Source organism: Ranitomeya variabilis, chromosome 6, assembly GCF_051348905.1.
Source record: "Ranitomeya variabilis isolate aRanVar5 chromosome 6, aRanVar5.hap1, whole genome shotgun sequence".
NCBI lineage: Eukaryota > Metazoa > Chordata > Amphibia > Anura > Dendrobatidae > Ranitomeya > Ranitomeya variabilis.
Genome location: NC_135237.1, coordinates 383634238 through 383652329, shown reverse-complemented (window position 1 = coordinate 383652329; position 18092 = coordinate 383634238). Strand labels below are relative to the sequence as shown.

Genomic DNA, 18092 nt, shown 5'->3' with positions numbered 1-18092 from the left:
ATTGTCATTTTATCCAACAAAACACTGGAGAAATCCAAGTGAAGGGTGTGGATCAAGATTGAAGAAATTAAGTGATAGATTTTCAATCTTACATAGTCATGACTTTGCAAGCCAACAAGAATATAGCATTGGCACATCTACCGAATAGTTCATTGTGACTATTAAATTGGTTCAGCCACAGTAACAAGCATACCGTATATTTAATTTCATTTAGTACTGAGTCAAATAGCACACTTCAATCTTTAGTTGTATAAATCCTAAAAGGAATGCAATACCGGTACCGGGAACAATTTTCACTGGTAATATGTAATACATTTGAATAACATTATGTTCTTACCTGATGCTTTGATAACCACATGCTTGTGGTAGATTTGCTTGTCATTTATGAATAATATGTGAGACCATGCAAAATATGGTTGTCTAAAAGGTTTGGGCCCTGATTCTTCAAGACTGGTGTTTTTTACATTGGTTTTGATGAGGAGGTGTGTTGGAGTCTAGAGTAACATTTGTGGCATAAGGAACACTGTCACTTATCATGAATTTGATGAGAAGTTTTGTCATATACCCGACCCACCACATGTCTGCTCACTTTTTCGGAGGTGGCCAAAAATGTCATGAGAACGCCAGAAGTTGCAAAATTTTAACACAGTCTCGCATTGTGCCAAAATTGTGAGACTTTTCAAATCTTTTATTGTCAGAATTCTGGCATAAAAGCTTTGATGACTCGGGCCATGGTCTTCTGAAAGAAGATAGCCAAAACATAGAATATATGTGAGTTGAAAATTTGTTAAAAATGTTGTGGAGGGTGTTCTTCACTTCAATATGCATATATTAAAAAAGCGGCATGCACAGGGAATGAGGAGGCAGCTCAGGAGGATGGTACAGTGGGTAAGTTGGCATGCCTGCATGGTGGGAGGATGTGAACCTTGCGGAGGCGCCGGCAGACTTTACACTTACAAACATATTCTAACTTGACATGTGCCATTATAACCATTCACTTCAGTGAATTTAATCCATTTGTGATATGTGATGTCAGTAGGGAATGTATGGAGGACACTCAAAAGCTGAGCCCACTTCATATGTGGTGGTCGTTGGCTGTATTTATACAGTTAGTACCCCCTACCATCACCTAAAACTGCCATGATGAGAGATAACGTTATGCAGTTTAACCATTTAAAGGCCGCAGTTAATATCCACTGTGGAATTTAATTGGTTAGGCAGATGAAAGATGACAGGTTCAAGTTCTACAGTGAGATTATAAATAAAAACATAGTAAGGTAAAAAATTAGATCATATGAACTATTTATGAACCATGAAAAAGAGACTGATCATCTGATAACAGGACATAGATGAAAAGTGTAATAACATGTGAGCCTGAGCCTAGACTCTGTACATATACAAAAAGGGATCTTAAATCTAAATGGAAGCGGTAAAGTGTGCCTAAAAAGAAAACTGCTCTACACTAGCATTTGTGTAAATATGGAAGAGTCATTGAAGGTGTTTCCAGATGTTTACCTGACAACCCTGGGTAGAATGCCACTCTCACTATAAGCACTTTGTGCAGTCATATCCTACTTAGTGCGAGGCTTGTCTGAAATACGTATTTTCATCAGTTCCAACAGAAGCCTTAACTGAAAAAAAGCTTAACCAGCTACCCCATGTGTTGTGAATTTGGATTCTGGGCTCCCCCGGTGGCCGCTTGTGGAATTGGACTTGTCATCCTCTTTCCTGTTTCACCTGGTTCCATCAGTAGTGGGTGTCGCTATTTAAGCTCATTTCTCTGGTGGTTTCTTGCCGGTCAACAATGTTATCTGATGCCTCTCAGTGCTTGTTCCTGCTTCTGACAACTACTAGATAAGTTGGACTTTTGTCCATGTTTCATTTTGCCTATTTGTTCCAGTTCACAGCTGAAGTTTTGTTACTGTGTCTGGAAAGCTCTCGTTGATCAGGGATTGCTACTCTGGCGTTATGAGTTAATGCCAGAGTTTAAGGTAATCTCTGGATGGTGTTTTGTTAGTGTTTTTCTGCTGACCATGAAAGTATACTATCTGTCTTCTGCTATCTAGTAAGCGGACCTCAAATTTGCTAAGACTATTTTCCTGCTGCGTTTGTTGTTTCATCTGAACTCACCGTCATTATATGTGGGGGACTACTGTCTTCTTGGGAATATTTCTCTAGAGGTGAGCCAGGTCTTATATTTCCCTCTGCTAGCTATTTAGGTCTTAGGCCAGAGCTGGGCATCTAGCAATAAATAGGAAATGCTACCTGGCTATTTCTAGTTGCGCGGCAGGCTTAGTTCATGGTCAGTATAGTTCCATCTTCCGAGAGCTTGTCCCTCTATAGGCTTGCTATGATCTCTGCCTGCAGAGATCATGACAGTTTGACCGGCCCATAAAGTGTTAAACACCCAGGTTGAGAAAGGAGAGTTATAAGAAGTCTGCTGGAATTTTTTTTTTTTTTTTTTTTCCTCCAGTTTGCCTTGCTGCAGTCTTTTTTCTCTCTCTCCTCCTAATCTCTGTATTGCTCTGTGTGCACCTGACAATAATGGATCTTCAGAGTGTAACTGCGGGTTTGAATAATCTCATCACGAAAGTACAAAATTTACAAGATTTGGTGGTACATGCTCCAGTATCTGAGCCGAGAATTCCTTTGCCGGAGTTCTTCACAGGGAATAGAGCTAGCTTCCAGAATTTCCGAAATAATTGTAAGCTTTATTTGTCCCTGAAGTCTCGTTCAGCTGGAGACCCTGCTCAGCAGGTTAGGATTGTGATTTCCTTGCTCAGGGGTGACCCTCAAGATTGGGCCTTCTCATTGCCAGCAGGGGATCCTGCGTTGCGCGATGTGGATGCGTTTTTTCTGGCCTTGGGCTTGCTTTATGAGGAACCTCATTTGGAACTTCAGGCAGAAAAAACTTTGATGGCACTATCTCAGGGGCAAGACGAAGCTGAGGTTTACTGCCAAAAATTCCGTAAATGGTCTGTGCTTACTCAGTGGAATGAGTGCGCCTTGGCGGCTACTTTCAGAGAAGGTCTCTCTGATGCCGTTAAGGATGTTATGGTGGGGTTCCCTGTGCCTGCAGGTCTGAATGAGTCCATGACAATGGCTATTCAGATTGATAGGCGTCTGCGGGAGCGCAAACCGGTGCACCATCTGGCGGTGTCTATGGAAAAGACGCCAGAAAGTATGCAGTGTGATAGAATTCTGTCCAGGAGCGAGCGACAGAATTTTAGACGGAAGAATGGATTGTGCTTCTATTGTGGGGATTCTACTCATGTTATATCAGCATGCTCTAGGCGTACAAAGAAGCTTGATAAGTCTGTTTCCATTGGCACCATTCAGTCTAAGTTTATTTTGTCTGTAACCCTGATTTGCTCTTTGTCATCCATTGCCACGGACGCCTATGTTGACTCTGGCGCCGCTCTGAGTCTTATGGATTGGTCCTTTGCCAATCGTTGTGGTTTTGATTTAGAGCCTTTGGAGACTCTTATTCCTCTGAAGGGGATTGACTCCACCCCATTGGCTAATAATAAACCACAATACTGGACACAAGTAACCATGCGTATCAATCCGGATCACCAGGAGATTATTCGTTTCCTGGTGCTGTATAATTTACATGACGATTTGGTACTGGGATTGCCATGGTTGCAGTCTCACAATCCAGTCTTGGACTGGAGAGCAATGTCTGTGTTGAGCTGGGGATGTAAGGGTATTCATGGGGACTTACCTTTGGTTTCTATTTCGTCGTCCATTCCCTCTGAAGTCCCTGAGTTCCTCTCTGATTATCAAGACGTCTTTGACGAACCCAAGCTTGGGTCGTTACCTCCGCACCGTGAGTGCGATTGTGCCATAGATTTGATACCGGGTTGCAAATATCCAAAGGGTCGTTTGTTTAATCTGTCTGTGCCGGAACATGCTGCTATGCGGGAATATATAAAGGAGTCTTTGGAAAAGGGACATATTCGTCCATCTTCTTCTCCCTTGGGAGCTGGGTTTTTCTTTGTCTCAAAAAAGGACGGCTCTTTGAGACCATGTATTGATTATCGGCTTCTGAATAAGATCACTGTTAAGTACCAATACCCATTGCCATTGCTTACTGATTTGTTTGCTCGTATAGAGGGTGCTAAGTGGTTCTCTAAAATTGATCTTCGTGGGGCGTATAATTTGGTGCGGATCAGGCAGGGGGATGAGTGGAAGACCGCATTTAATACGCCCGAGGGCCACTTTGAGTATTTGGTCATGCCTTTTGGTCTTTCTAATGCCCCTTCAGTTTTCCAGTCTTTTATGCATGATATTTTCCGCGATTTTCTGGATAAATTTATGATAATGTATCTGGATGATATTCTGATTTTTTCTGATGACTGGGACTCTCATGTCCAGCAGGTCAGGAGAGTTTTTCAGGTTCTGCGGTCTAATTCTTTATGTGTGAAGGGGTCTAAGTGCGTTTTTGGGGTCCAGAAAATTTCCTTTTTGGGGTATATTTTTTCTCCCTCTTCCATTGAGATGGATCCCGTCAAGGTGCAAGCTATTTGTGACTGGACTCAGCCCTCCTCTCTTAAGGGTCTTCAGAGATTTTTGGGCTTTGCCAACTTTTACCGCCGATTTATTGCTGGTTTTTCGGATGTCGTTAAACCACTGACTGATTTGACCAGACATGGCGCTGATGTTGCTAATTGGTCCCCTCATGCTGTAGAGGCCTTTCAGGAGCTTCAGCACCGTTTTGCCTCTGCCCCTGTGTTACGTCAGCCTGATGTGAATCTGCCTTTTCAGGTTGAGGTTGACGCTTCGGAGATCGGAGCTGGGGCAGTGTTGTCGCAGAAAGGTTCCGACTGCTCCGTCATTAGGCCTTGTGCTTTCTTTTCTCGCAAATTTTCGCCCGCAGAGCGGAATTATGATGTTGGGAATAGGGAGCTTTTGGCCATGAAGTGGGCGTTTGAGGAGTGGCGCCATTGGCTAGAGGGGGCTAAGCATCAGGTGGTGGTATTGACTGACCACAAAAATTTGATTTATCTTGAGACTGCCAGGCGCCTGAATCCTAGACAGGCGCGCTGGTCTTTATTTTTTTCTCGCTTTAATTTTGTGGTGTCATACCTACCGGGTTCTAAGAATGTTAAGGCAGATGCCCTTTCTAGGAGTTTTGACCCGGACTCTCCTGGTAATGCTGAACCCACAGGTATCCTTAGGGAGGGAGTAATTTTGTCGGCCGTTTCTCCTGATCTGCGGCGGTCCTTGCAAGAGTTTCAGGCGGATAGACCGGATCGTTGTCCGCCTGATAGACTGTTTGTTCCGGAGGATTGGACCAGTAGAGTCATCTCTGAGGTACATTCTTCTGCATTGGCAGGCCATCCCGGAATTTTTGGTACCAGGGATTTGGTGGCAAGATCCTTCTGGTGGCCTTCCCTGTCACGAGATGTGCGAGTCTTTGTGCAGTCATGTGACATTTGTGCTCGGGCCAAGTCTTGTAGTTCTCGGGCTAGCGGACTGCTGTTGCCCTTGCCTATTCCTAAGAGGCCTTGGACACACATCTCGATGGATTTTATTTCAGATCTGCCTGTTTCCCAGAAGATGTCTGTCATCTGGGTGGTCTGTGACCGTTTCTCTAAAATGGTCCATTTGGTTCCTCTGCCCAAGTTGCCTTCTTCTTCTGAGTTGGTTCCTCTGTTTTTTCAGAATGTTGTCCGATTGCACGGTATTCCTGAGAATATTGTTTCTGACAGAGGTACCCAATTTGTGTCTAGATTTTGGCGGGCATTCTGTGCTAGGATGGGCATAGATTTGTCTTTTTCGTCTGCTTTTCACCCTCAGACTAATGGCCAGACCGAGCGGACTAATCAGACCCTGGAGACATATCTGAGGTGTTTTGTCTCTGCTGACCAGGATGATTGGGTTGCTTTTTTGCCATTGGCAGAGTTCGCCCTCAATAATCGGGCCAGCTCTTCCACCTTGGTGTCCCCGTTTTTCTGTAATTCGGGGTTTCACCCTCGATTTTCCTCCGGTCAGGTGGAATCCTCGGATTGTCCTGGAGTGGATGCGGTGGTGGAGAGATTGCATCACATCTGGGGGCAGGTTATGGACAATTTGAAGTTGTCCCAGGAGAAGACTCAGCGTTTTGCCAACCGTCATCGTCGTGTTGGTTCTCGGCTTTGTGTTGGAGATTTGGTGTGGTTGTCTTCTCGTTTTGTCCCTATGAGGGTCTCTTCTCCTAAGTTTAAACCTCGGTTCATCGGCCCTTATAGAATATTGGAGATTCTTAATCCTGTTTCTTTCCGTTTGGACCTCCCTGCGTCCTTTTCCATTCATAACGTTTTTCATCGGTCGTTATTGCGCAGGTATGAGGTACCTGTTGTACCTTCAGTTGAGCCTCCTGCTCCGGTGTTGGTTGAGGGTGAGTTGGAGTACGTTGTGGAGAAAATTTTGGACTCTCGTGTTTCCAGACGGAGACTCCAGTATCTGGTCAACTGGAAGGGTTACGGCCAGGAGGATAATTCTTGGGTCAATGCATCTGATGTTCATGCTTCTGATCTTGTTCGTGCCTTCCATAGGGCTCATCCTGGTCGCCCTGGTGGATCTGGTGAGGGTTCGGTGCCCCCTCCTTGAGGGGGGGGTACTGTTGTGAATTTGGATTCTGGGCTCCCCCGGTGGCCGCTTGTGGAATTGGACTTGTCATCCTCTTTCCTGTTTCACCTGGTTCCATCAGTAGTGGGTGTCGCTATTTAAGCTCATTTCTCTGGTGGTTTCTTGCCGGTCAACAATGTTATCTGATGCCTCTCAGTGCTTGTTCCTGCTTCTGACAACTACTAGATAAGTTGGACTTTTGTCCATGTTTCATTTTGCCTATTTGTTCCAGTTCACAGCTGAAGTTTTGTTACTGTGTCTGGAAAGCTCTCGTTGATCAGGGATTGCTACTCTGGCGTTATGAGTTAATGCCAGAGTTTAAGGTAATCTCTGGATGGTGTTTTGTTAGTGTTTTTCTGCTGACCATGAAAGTATACTATCTGTCTTCTGCTATCTAGTAAGCGGACCTCAAATTTGCTAAGACTATTTTCCTGCTGCGTTTGTTGTTTCATCTGAACTCACCGTCATTATATGTGGGGGACTACTGTCTTCTTGGGAATATTTCTCTAGAGGTGAGCCAGGTCTTATATTTCCCTCTGCTAGCTATTTAGGTCTTAGGCCAGAGCTGGGCATCTAGCAATAAATAGGAAATGCTACCTGGCTATTTCTAGTTGCGCGGCAGGCTTAGTTCATGGTCAGTATAGTTCCATCTTCCGAGAGCTTGTCCCTCTATAGGCTTGCTATGATCTCTGCCTGCAGAGATCATGACACCCATGGTATATGCTAAGGATAAGTCCACATACTTTGGGCACATACGTCTGATAGGATTATATACTTACTTACATGCATCTATGTGCATGTTTTTCAAAATCCATAAAAAAACTTTTAATAAGCTTCAAGAAAATGTCAACAAAACACTTCAGGAAATGATAATGATAATATGCTTACAAAAAAACACCTTCAGGATGTAAAAAATTAAGAAAACACGAAACGTAACCTTACTCCTCAAGACATTTTCTCTTTTGCTGGCAGCCGCCAAACAATTGATTTCTCTACGCTGGAAACAGCTGTCCCCCCCTACTTTGAAGGAGTGGATTGCTAAAGTACATGATTTATATTGTCTAGAAGAGTTGTCTAGTTGGGAATCATGCACGCATGAAAAATTTCAAATCTCGTGGCTTCATTGGATTAACTTTTTTCAAGCCCTTCAATAAAATTCAAATAAAATTCCCAATTGCTCTTTGCCTCTTACCCTTCATATCTGTCGTTTTTTTTTTTCTCTAGTCTCTCATCTTTTTTGGCCCATGTCTGGGATACGCTGTATCTTCTCTAGCCCCCCCCCCCCTCCTGGGTCCCTTGCATGCGCAGCAGTGGTCGAGTCCGTTACCTTGAGTAACAACCCATCTTAGCCTTTTATAAAGAAACTAACATCCTTCCTCTCTTCTCATAATCTCTTTACCAGACAATGTATACTATGAGGTCCTAAGTCACATCTCTTTAATTCATAATACCTAACCCCTTTGTCTTCTCTACATTGTAGGGCAGTAACAAGGGATTATTTTTTCTTAGTCCTGAAACTGTTTTCTCAATGTTTTTTGTATCATTGTTATGCTCATGATTTGTTATAGTAGAGACTTAAATGGTGTGATATACTATTTGCAACATGCATCACTCTTTATCTCATGCATTTAAACGTTAATTTCATCCTGAACACCAGTTCTGTTATTTGAAAATTGAAATAAAGAATAAAAAAAAAATTAAGAATACACCACATACTGTATAAGGATCATTTCCTGAAGTGGTTTCTGCATGAGAACCGTTTTGGTCTTGATCTTCTCAAATAAAATTTCATATGCACATAACCTTAACTCTGAGATACTACCATCAGATTGGTAGGTGTCTGACAACCGGAACCCCAACCAATCAGTTATTAGTAGCTCTAGCTGTATGTACACTGGGATTGGTGCTGAAATAGCACAGTTCCGTACACGGTGTAATGGCCGTTCCCAAACACTGCAGCTCATCCCTTAGTGAAGTGGGACCTGTGCTGTTCCAGCTCCTTACACTGTTTACTTCTTGCCTACGACAAAGCTGCAAACAAACCCTTTAGGTCACATTTCAAAGGGTAATGACTTTGTTGTTTTAAATACTTTTTCCCAATAGTTACTTTTTAAATCTCCTTTTCAGACTCTTCAAACTAAAAGAAATACATCAATGTATCATTCAATATGAAATATTCAATATAATTATGTAATAGGTTTTTCAAAGCCAAAATGTAAGTGTTTTTCCCTGTTAATTTGCTTGGCTATAACTGCAAATATATTACTCAATATTGCTGATACCATAAGATCTGTACACATTATTAAAATAATGCAGTTAAGAGAAAGAAGCATTTCTTTTTCCAATCGTTAATGCAACACAATTGTCTTCCCTATTGTCCACATACAGTTGGACTAATTTATGGGGTTGAATTAAAGGAATATGTACATAAATACCATGAATTTTTCGTATTAGCATGATGTTCTGTAAAACTTGCATAAACATTTATGTTTGCAACTAAAAGACTAACTCAAGCAGAAAATTGGCAAACAACTCCGATGAAAAATAAAGGTTCAAGATGTGCAGAGTCCAGACATACCACTTACGTCTACATGCATATATCTTCATGTAATTGTCGGAACACAACAGACCAAAAATCACTCGATCCAGATTCTAGTAAATTTTTCAATCAGGGGTCACGTTTTCTTAAAATCACTATATTAAAACAGTTCTTAGGAAAAACTCACTGGAGTAATTTCATAGAGGAACTTAATAATAAGAATTATAATGAATAATAAATTTGTTAAATCTCAGCCTGTCCATGCGGAAACTGAGCAACCTTAGCTGCACATACTTTTTATAAAAGTGGTGAAGGATCAAAATGGACAAGTCTGATCATTTTCAAGGCACAATTCTGGTGAATGTCTCCCATGAAGTCTTGTCTGGATAGCTTCCAGGGAGATCATTCAGTGTCAATTTGGTGGCACTTTTCCTATCAGCTCTAACTTGTCACTCTCTCCTCCCTACTCTTCATTACACAGATCCATAAAGTGAAACTTTTCATGCTGCTCCTGAATATCTCCATCTAGAGCCAATAATTGTAAAGTGCTGAGTAATATCGTGGTGCTATATTAATAAAATTATCAATTTCAAACTGGTATAATTTTAAAGCCAAGATACTGATGCCAAAATCCCTGCACAAGCCGTTATACTCTAGTTGTGGTAATCATTCCACATATGTGTGTCTGTGAGAGTGCAAGGAGTTAAAGCGGTTTTCTGCGGCAAAGATATTGATGACCTATTCTTAATAGTCCATCGATATCAGGTTGGTGAGGGTCCGATACTCGTCACCCCCACTGTTCAGTTGATACTTGGAGCCAAGTCAGCCAAAAGTGTACAGAGCTGGAACACAACAATCAGTGCACAGTTGAGCAGCCGTTCTTGGATGCTGCAGCTCGGGTACCACTGAAGACAATTTGATCTGAGCCACAGTACACAGTAATGTCGGCTGCTCAGTGTTCAGAATAGTGATACACCAGTCCTGTGGACCTAATGTATCGTACCCCCACCAATCTGATATTTATGACCCATCCTAATTTTAAGTTATCAGCATCTCAGTCCCGTGCAGCCACTTTAAGCCATCTTGCATTCTCTTTTTTTTCTTTAAATCTGGGTATGTGGTGCAGGTTTTTCAGCAGGGGAGAGGTAGATCTGTTATTGCAAGGAAACAAACTTACAGTGAGGTCGCTTCTAATAGCAAAGTTCTCCGGTTTGACATCACAAAGGTGGAGCCGATGAGAAAACTCGTTGTCAAACTGATGTACCATATCTAAGAAACTGATGGCAATATCAAGGAGAGCGTTCATCTTTTCCTCACCTGTTTTGCACTGACCAACAACTTCTTCCAAGGAAAATAGATTTTGTTTCCAGGAGTGTCCAGCACTGAGAAACTCTACTGCATAGAAATGTCCACAGGTCCCAACCACACGTAGGACATGTCTACTGAAGTCCTGAAGCAAATTAAAGATTAAATATTCTTCTTGTTGGTATAAAGACCACATACTTGCAAGTTCTACTCTCCAGTTAGGACTATGTTTAATTTCAGGCCACAGAGGTAGTAAAGTGCTGTTAGGCAAGTCCAAACCCAGAGTATTTTTAATTTCCACAGCTACCATTACCAAAAGTTCTGTGTCTGTAAGAGATTGAGCATCAGATTCATCCAAGAAGACTGGAGCTTGGAATTGGAAAAAGGCATCATTTTTGGATTTCAGGATTATTGATATGCCTTGCCAGTCAGCTTGTAGAACTTTTTTTCCCCGTTGGTAATATAGACAGTGCTTATACATCAGTTTTTCAGTCACACATAGATCTTCACATAGATCTCCGGTCACAGCTCTGGTGTTGTAATCATTGCACTACGCATGGGAAATAAAAGATTAAAAATTAGGAAACATGAATATTAAGTATATATATTTATCATGTATATATACATCATGTATAGGTAATTATGTATTGTAGTGTCAATTTACATACTAGATTAGCAATAATTATAACATACACACATATGTGCTAGGACTATTTGCATAGAATTGTGATTAGCTGAACTTTCAGATATATCCCAGAATTTCTTAACCCCTTCATGACCCAGCCTATTTTGACATTAATGACCTCGCCATTTTTTGCAATTCAGACCAGTGTCCCTTTATGAGGTAATAACTCAGGAACACTTCAACGGATCCTAGCGATTCTCAGACTATTTTTTCCTGACATATTGGGCTTCATGTTAGTGGTAAATTTAGGTCAATAATTTCTGCCTTTATTTGTGAAAAAACGGAAATTTGGAGAAAATTTTGAAAATTTTGCAATTTTCACATTTTTTATTTTTATTCTGTTAAACCAGAGAATTATGTGACACAAAATAGTTAATAAATAACATTTCCCACATGTCTACTTTACATCAGCACAATTTTGGAAACAAAATGTTTTTTTGCTAGGAAGTTATAAGGGTTAAAATTTGACCAGTGATTTCTCATTTTTACAACAAAATTTACAAAACCATTTTTTTTAGGGACCACCTCACATTTGAAGTCAGTTTGAGGGTTCTATATGGCTGAAAATACCCAAAAGTGACACCATTCTAAAAACTGCACCCCTCAAGGTGCTGAAAACCACATTCAAGAAGTTTATTAACCCTTCAGGTGTTTCACAGCAGCAGAAGCAACATGGAAGGAAAAAATTAACATTTAACTTTTTAGTCACAAAAATTATCTTTTAGCAACAATTTTCTTATTTTCCCAAGGGTAAAAGGAGAAACTGGACACCGAAAGTTGTTTTCCAATTTGTTCTGAGTACGCTGATACCTCATATGTGGGGGTAAACCACTGATTGGGCGCACGGCAGAACTCGGAAGGGAAGGAGCGCCATTTGACTTTTTGAATGAAAAATTGGCTCCAATCTTTAGCGGACACCATGTCGCATTTGGAGAGCCCCCGTGTGCCTAAACATTGGAGCTCCCCCACAAGTGACCCCATTTTGGAAACTAGACGCCCCAAGGAACTTATCTAGATGCATAGTGAGCACTTTAAACCCCCAGTTGCTTCACAAATTGATCCGTAAAAATGAAAAAGTACTTTTTTTTCACAAAAAAATTCTTTTAGCCTCAATTTTTTCATTTTCACATGGGCAACAGGATACAATGGATCCTAAAATTTGTTGGGCAATTTCTCCTGAGTACGTGGATACCTCATATGTGGGGGTAAACCACTGTTTGGGCGCACGGCAAGGCTCGGAAGGGAAGGCGCGCCATTTGACTTTTTGAAAGGAAAATTAGCTCCAATCGTTAGCGGACACCATGTCGCGTTTGGAGAGCCCCTGTGTGCCTAAACATTGGAGCTCCCCCACAAGTGACCCCATTTTGGAAACTAGACCTCCCAAGGAACTAATCTAGATGCATAGTGAGCACTTTAAACCAACAAGTGCTTCACAGAAGTTTATAACGCAGAGCCGTGAAAATAAAAATAATTTTTCTTTCCTCAAAAATGATTTTTAGCCCAGAATTTTTTATTTTTCCAAGGGTAACAGGAGAAATTGGACCCCAAATGTTGTTGTCCACTTTGTCCTGAGTACGCTGATACCCTATATGTGGGGGTAAACCACTGTTTGGGCGCACGGCAGGGCTCGGAAGGGAAGGCACGCCATTTGGCTTTTCGAATGGAAAATTAGCTCCAATCATTAGCGGACACCATGTCGCGTTTGGAGAGCTCCTGTGTGCCTAATCATTGGAGCTCCCCCATAAGTGACCCCATTTTGGAAACTAGACCTCCCAAGGAACTAATCTAGATGTGTGGTGAGCACTTTGAACCCCCAAATGCTTCACAGAAGTTTATAACGCAGAGCAATGAAAATAAAAAATAATTTTTCTTTTCTCAAAAATGATTTTTTAGCCCGCAATTTTTTATTTTCCCAGGGGTAACAGGAGAAATTTGACCCCAAAATTTGTTGTCCAGTTTCTCCTGAGTACGCTGATATCCCATATGTGGGGGTAAACCACCGTTTGGGCACACGTCGGGGTTCGGAAGGGAAGTAGTGACGTTTTGAAATGCAGACTTTGATGGAATACTCTGCGGGCGTCACGTTGCGTTTGCAGAGCCCCTGATGTGCCTAAACAGTAAAAACTCCCTACAAGTGACCCCATTTTGGAAACTAGACCCCCAAAGGAACTTATCTAGATGTGTGGTGAGCACTTTGAACCCCTAAGTGCTTCACAGAAGTTTATAACGCAGAGCCGTGAAAATAATAAATAAGTTTTCTTTCCTCAAAAATAATTTTTTAGCCCAGGATTTTTTATTTTCCCAAGGGTTACAGGAGAAATTGGACCCCAAGAGTTGTTGTCCAGTTTCTCCTGAGTACGCTGATACCCCATATGGGGGGAAAACCACTGTTTGGGCACATGCCGGGGCTCGGAAGTGAAGTAGTGACGTTTTGAAATGCAGACTTTGATGGAATGGTCTGCGAGCGTCACGTTGCGTTTGCAGAGCCCCTGATGTGCCTAAACAGTAGAAACCCCCCACAAGTGACCCCATTTTGAAAACTAGACCCCCCAAAGGAACTTATCTAGATGTGTGGTGAGCACTTTGAACCCTCAAGTGCTTCACAGAAGTTTATAACGCAGAGCCATGAAAATAAAAAATCATTTTTCTTTCCTCAAAAATAATTTTTTAGCCCGCAATTTTCTATTTTCCCAAGGGTTACAGGAGAAATTGGACCCCAAAAGTTGTTGTCCAGTTTCTCCTGAGTACGCTGGTACCCTATATGTGGGGGTAAACCACTGTTTGGGCACATGCCGGGGCTCGGAAGGGAGAGAGCACCATTTGACTTTTTCAACGCAAGATTGGCTGGAATCAATGGTAGCGCCATGTCGCGTTTGGAGACCCCCTGATGTGCCTAAACAGTGGAAACCCCTCAATTCTAACTCCAACACTAACCCCAACACACCCCAAACCCTAATCCCAACCCTAACCACAATCCTAACCCCAACACACCCCTAACCCTAGTCTTAACCCTAATTCCAACCCTAACTCTAATTCCAACCCTAACCCTAAGGCTATGTGCTCACGTTGCGGATTTGTGTGTGGATTTTTCTGCACCGTTTTTGAAAAATCTTCAGGTAAAATGCCCTGCACTTTACCTGCGGATTTACCGCGGATTTCCAGTGTTTTTTGTGTGGATTCCACCTGCGGATTTCTATTATGGAGCAGGTGTAAAACGCTGCGGAATCCGCACAAAGAATTGGCATGCTGCGGAAAATACAACGCAGCGTTTCCGTGCTGTATTTTCCGCACCATGGGCACAGTGGATTTGGTTTTCCATAGGTTTACGTGGTACTGTAAACGTGATGGAAAACTGCTACAAATCTGCAGCGACCAATCCGCTGCGGATCCGCAGACAAATCCACACCGTGTGCACATAGCCCAATTCTAACCCTAATTCCAACCCTAGCCCTAATTCTAACCCTAATTCTAACCCTAACCCTAATTCTAACCCTAGCCCTAAGTGCAACCCTAGCCCTAAGTGGAACCCTAACCCTAAGTGCAACACTAACCCTAAGTGCAACCCTAAGTGCAACCCTTACCCTAAGTGCAACCCTAACCCTAAGTGCAACCCTAAGTGCAACCCTAACCCTAAATGCAACCCTAAGTGCAACCCTAGCCCTAAGTGCAACCCTAGCCCTAAGTGAAACCCTATCCCTAAGTGCAACCCTAACCCTAAGTGGAATCCTAAGTGCAACACCAAGTGCAACCCTAAGTGCAAACCTATCCCTAAGTGCAACCCTAACCCTAAGTGCAACCCTAAGTGCAACCCTAACCCAAAGTGCAACCCTAACCCAAAGTGCAACCCTAACCCAAAGTGCAACCCTCACCCTAAGTGCAACCCTCACCCTAAGTGCAACCCTAACCCTAAGTGCAACCCTAACCCTACCCCTAACCCTAACCCTAATGGAAAAACAAAAATAATTATATTTTCTGTATTTTATTATTGTCCCTACCTATGGGGGTGATAAAGAGGGGGGATATTTACTATTTTTTTATTTTGATCGTTTAGAACCTATCACAGCGACCAAAATGTACAGGGAATGAATCTGCCGGCCGGCAGATTCGGCGGGCGCACTACGCATGCGCCTGCCATTTTCCAAGATGGCGGCGCCCATGGAGAAGACAGACGGACACCGGGAGGGACATCGGAGCTTGGTAAGTATGGGGGGGTGGGATCGGAACACGGGGGGGGATCGGAGCACGGGGGGAGCGGACAGGAGGACGGGGGAGCGGACAGGAGGACGGAGGGGAGCGGACAGGAGGACGGGGCAGAAAGGACGACTGGGGAGGCAATCGGTGGCAGTGGGGGGGGGCAGATCAGGGTCTCCAGCCATGGCAGATGCTATTGCAGCATCGGCCATGGCTGGATTGTAATATTTCACCATTTTTATAGGTGAAATATTACAAATCGCTTTGATTGGCTGTTTCAGTTTCAACAGCCAATCAGAGCGATTGTAGCCACGGGGGGGTGAAGCCACCCCCCCTGGGCTGAAGTACCACTCCCCCTGTCACTGCAGATCGGGTGAAATTGGAGTTAACCCTTTCACCCGATCTGCAGGGACGCGATCATTCCATGACGCCACATAGGCGTCACAGGTCGGATTGGCACCGACTTTCATGACACCTACGTGGCGTCAAACGTCGGGAAGGGGTTAAAGAATTGATACAATAATTTGTTTTAGGATAATTAATAGTGATGAGCGAATATACTCCATACTCGAGATTTCCCGAGCACGCTCGGGTGTCCTCCGAGTATTTGTAAGTGCTCGGAGACATAGTTTTCCTTGCAGCAGCTGAATGATTTACATCTGTTCGCTTGATTACATGTGGAGATTCCCTAGCAACCAGGCAACCCCCACATGTACTTATGCTGGCTAGTAGCTGTAAATCATTCAGCTGCGGCGATGAAAACTAAATCTCCGAGCACTTACAAATACTCGGAGGTCACCCGAGCGTACTCGGGAAATCTCGAGTAACGAATATATTCGCTCATCACTAATAATTAATTATGCAAATTTACAAAAAAACTTATTAATTGTACCAAAACATATTCCTAGCTGAAGATTGCAAACAAACCTTTTATAATCTAATGAGACACTTATACTCCTATCTATACGGAGGGTGGGACTGTAGACTCTCCATGTTTGCTTCATATGGTCTGCATTAGTATGCTTTATTGTTGCTTACCTGTTTCTTTGAATGTACTGACCAATTTCCTACATACACAATAAAAATATGCAAATCAAACAATGGTTCAGGTGAGCATTTGACCAATAGCTAGCTCCACTGTCACTTCCATACATAGGAGCACTGGTTCGGCTGAGCGATCCTGTGTTTTCTATGAGGAAGCCACTATCAGACTCCTCTGGCATCAGCTTATATCACCGAGAACAGAAGAATAGGCAGACCGAAATCGACCATGCCGGATCCTTATCTCCCTGACTTGCCAAGCTCGCCAGTCTTTTGGGCTGTCAGTCACTAACACAAGAGATATGGTAAACTGAAAAGGAGCTTGGTTCACATGGGAAAGTTGCATGCGGTGGCACTAATGTTGTTCACAACCATGTAGCCACAAAAGAGGCTTTGCACCCAGAATTTGTTTTTTCTGTGCTGTTCTCACTTTTTACAAAAGAGGCAGCTAGAAAGAGTATGGAGGTTAAGAAAAAGAAAGGATTGGCATTAATAAGAAAAGAGTAATTACAGTCATTCTGAAGAACCTAAGGAAGCTACGATCAATCTTGGGCCTATTCCACTTGTAGGAATCATGGCAAACTTAGAGCATGACTAGCCTAAACTGACATGAATTAGATGTGATTGCAGTCTTTGAAAAGCTGTGTACAGGGTCCTTTGAAGAAAAGCTAGCAAGTAGTGTTGAGCGATACCGTCCGATACTTGAAAGTATCGGTATCGGAAAGTATCGGCCGATACCGGCAAAGTATCGGATCCAATCCGATACCCGATACCAATACAAGTCAATGGGACTCATGTATCGGACGGTATTCCTGATGGTTCCCAGGGTCTGAAGGAGAGGAAACTCTCCTTCAGGCCCTGGGAACCATATTAATGTGTAAAAGAAAGAATTAAAATAAAAAATATTGCTATACTCACCTCTCCGACGCAGCCTGCACCTTACCGAGGGAACCGGCAGCGTTCTTTGTTTAAAATTCGCGCTTTTCTTTCCTTTACTGAAGTCCCGGCTTGTGATTGGTCGCGTGCCGACCATGTGGCCGGGACGCAACCAATCACAGCAAGCCGTGACGTAATTTCAGGTCCTTCAGGATTTTAAAATTACGTTCCGGCGTTGTGATTGGTTGCGTCGCAGTCACATGGGCAACGCAACCAATCACAGCAAGCCGTGACGTAATTTCAGGTCCTTAAGGATTTTAAAATTACGTCCCGGCTTTGTGATTGGTTGCGTCGCAGTCACATGGGAGACGCAACCAATCACAAGCCGTGACGTCACGGGAGGCTGGACACACGCGCATTTTAAAATGAGCGCGTGTCCAGCCTCCCGTGACGTCCCGGCTTGTGATTGGTTGCCTCGCGGTCAACCAATCACAAGCCGGGAGGCTGGACACGCGCGCATTTTAAAATGAGCACGTGTCCAGCCTCCCGTGACGTCCCGGCTTGTGATTGGTTGCCTCGCGGTCAACCAATCACAAGCCGGGAGGCTGGACACGCGCGCATTTTAAATTGCTGGTTTCGAATTTCCCTCTCAATCTCTGTTCTTTCTCCGTCGGATTATTACCGGCCCCTCTGCTGTAGCGGCGGTCGCTGTGTATACCGGTGGGGGCAGCTCTACCCCGCTGATAATACCGGGTCCTGTCCTTCCAGCTGTCTGCCCCCAAACACGGCCTCCCGTGACGTCCCGGCTTGTGATTGGTTGCGTCGCGGTCAACCAATCACAAG

At 43.3% G+C, this 18092-nt stretch overlaps 1 protein-coding gene across 1 annotated transcript in view; it reads right to left on the bottom strand.

Annotated features, from left to right (window-relative positions):
* DIPK1C (divergent protein kinase domain 1C) overlaps positions 1-18092 on the bottom strand; it is a 118831-nt gene that overhangs the window by 78184 nt on the left and 22555 nt on the right. The window contains exon 2 of the mRNA XM_077270090.1: positions 10329-11006. Coding sequence (XP_077126205.1) covers positions 10329-11006 — 678 coding nt within the window. The remainder of the gene's footprint in view (positions 1-10328; positions 11007-18092) is intronic.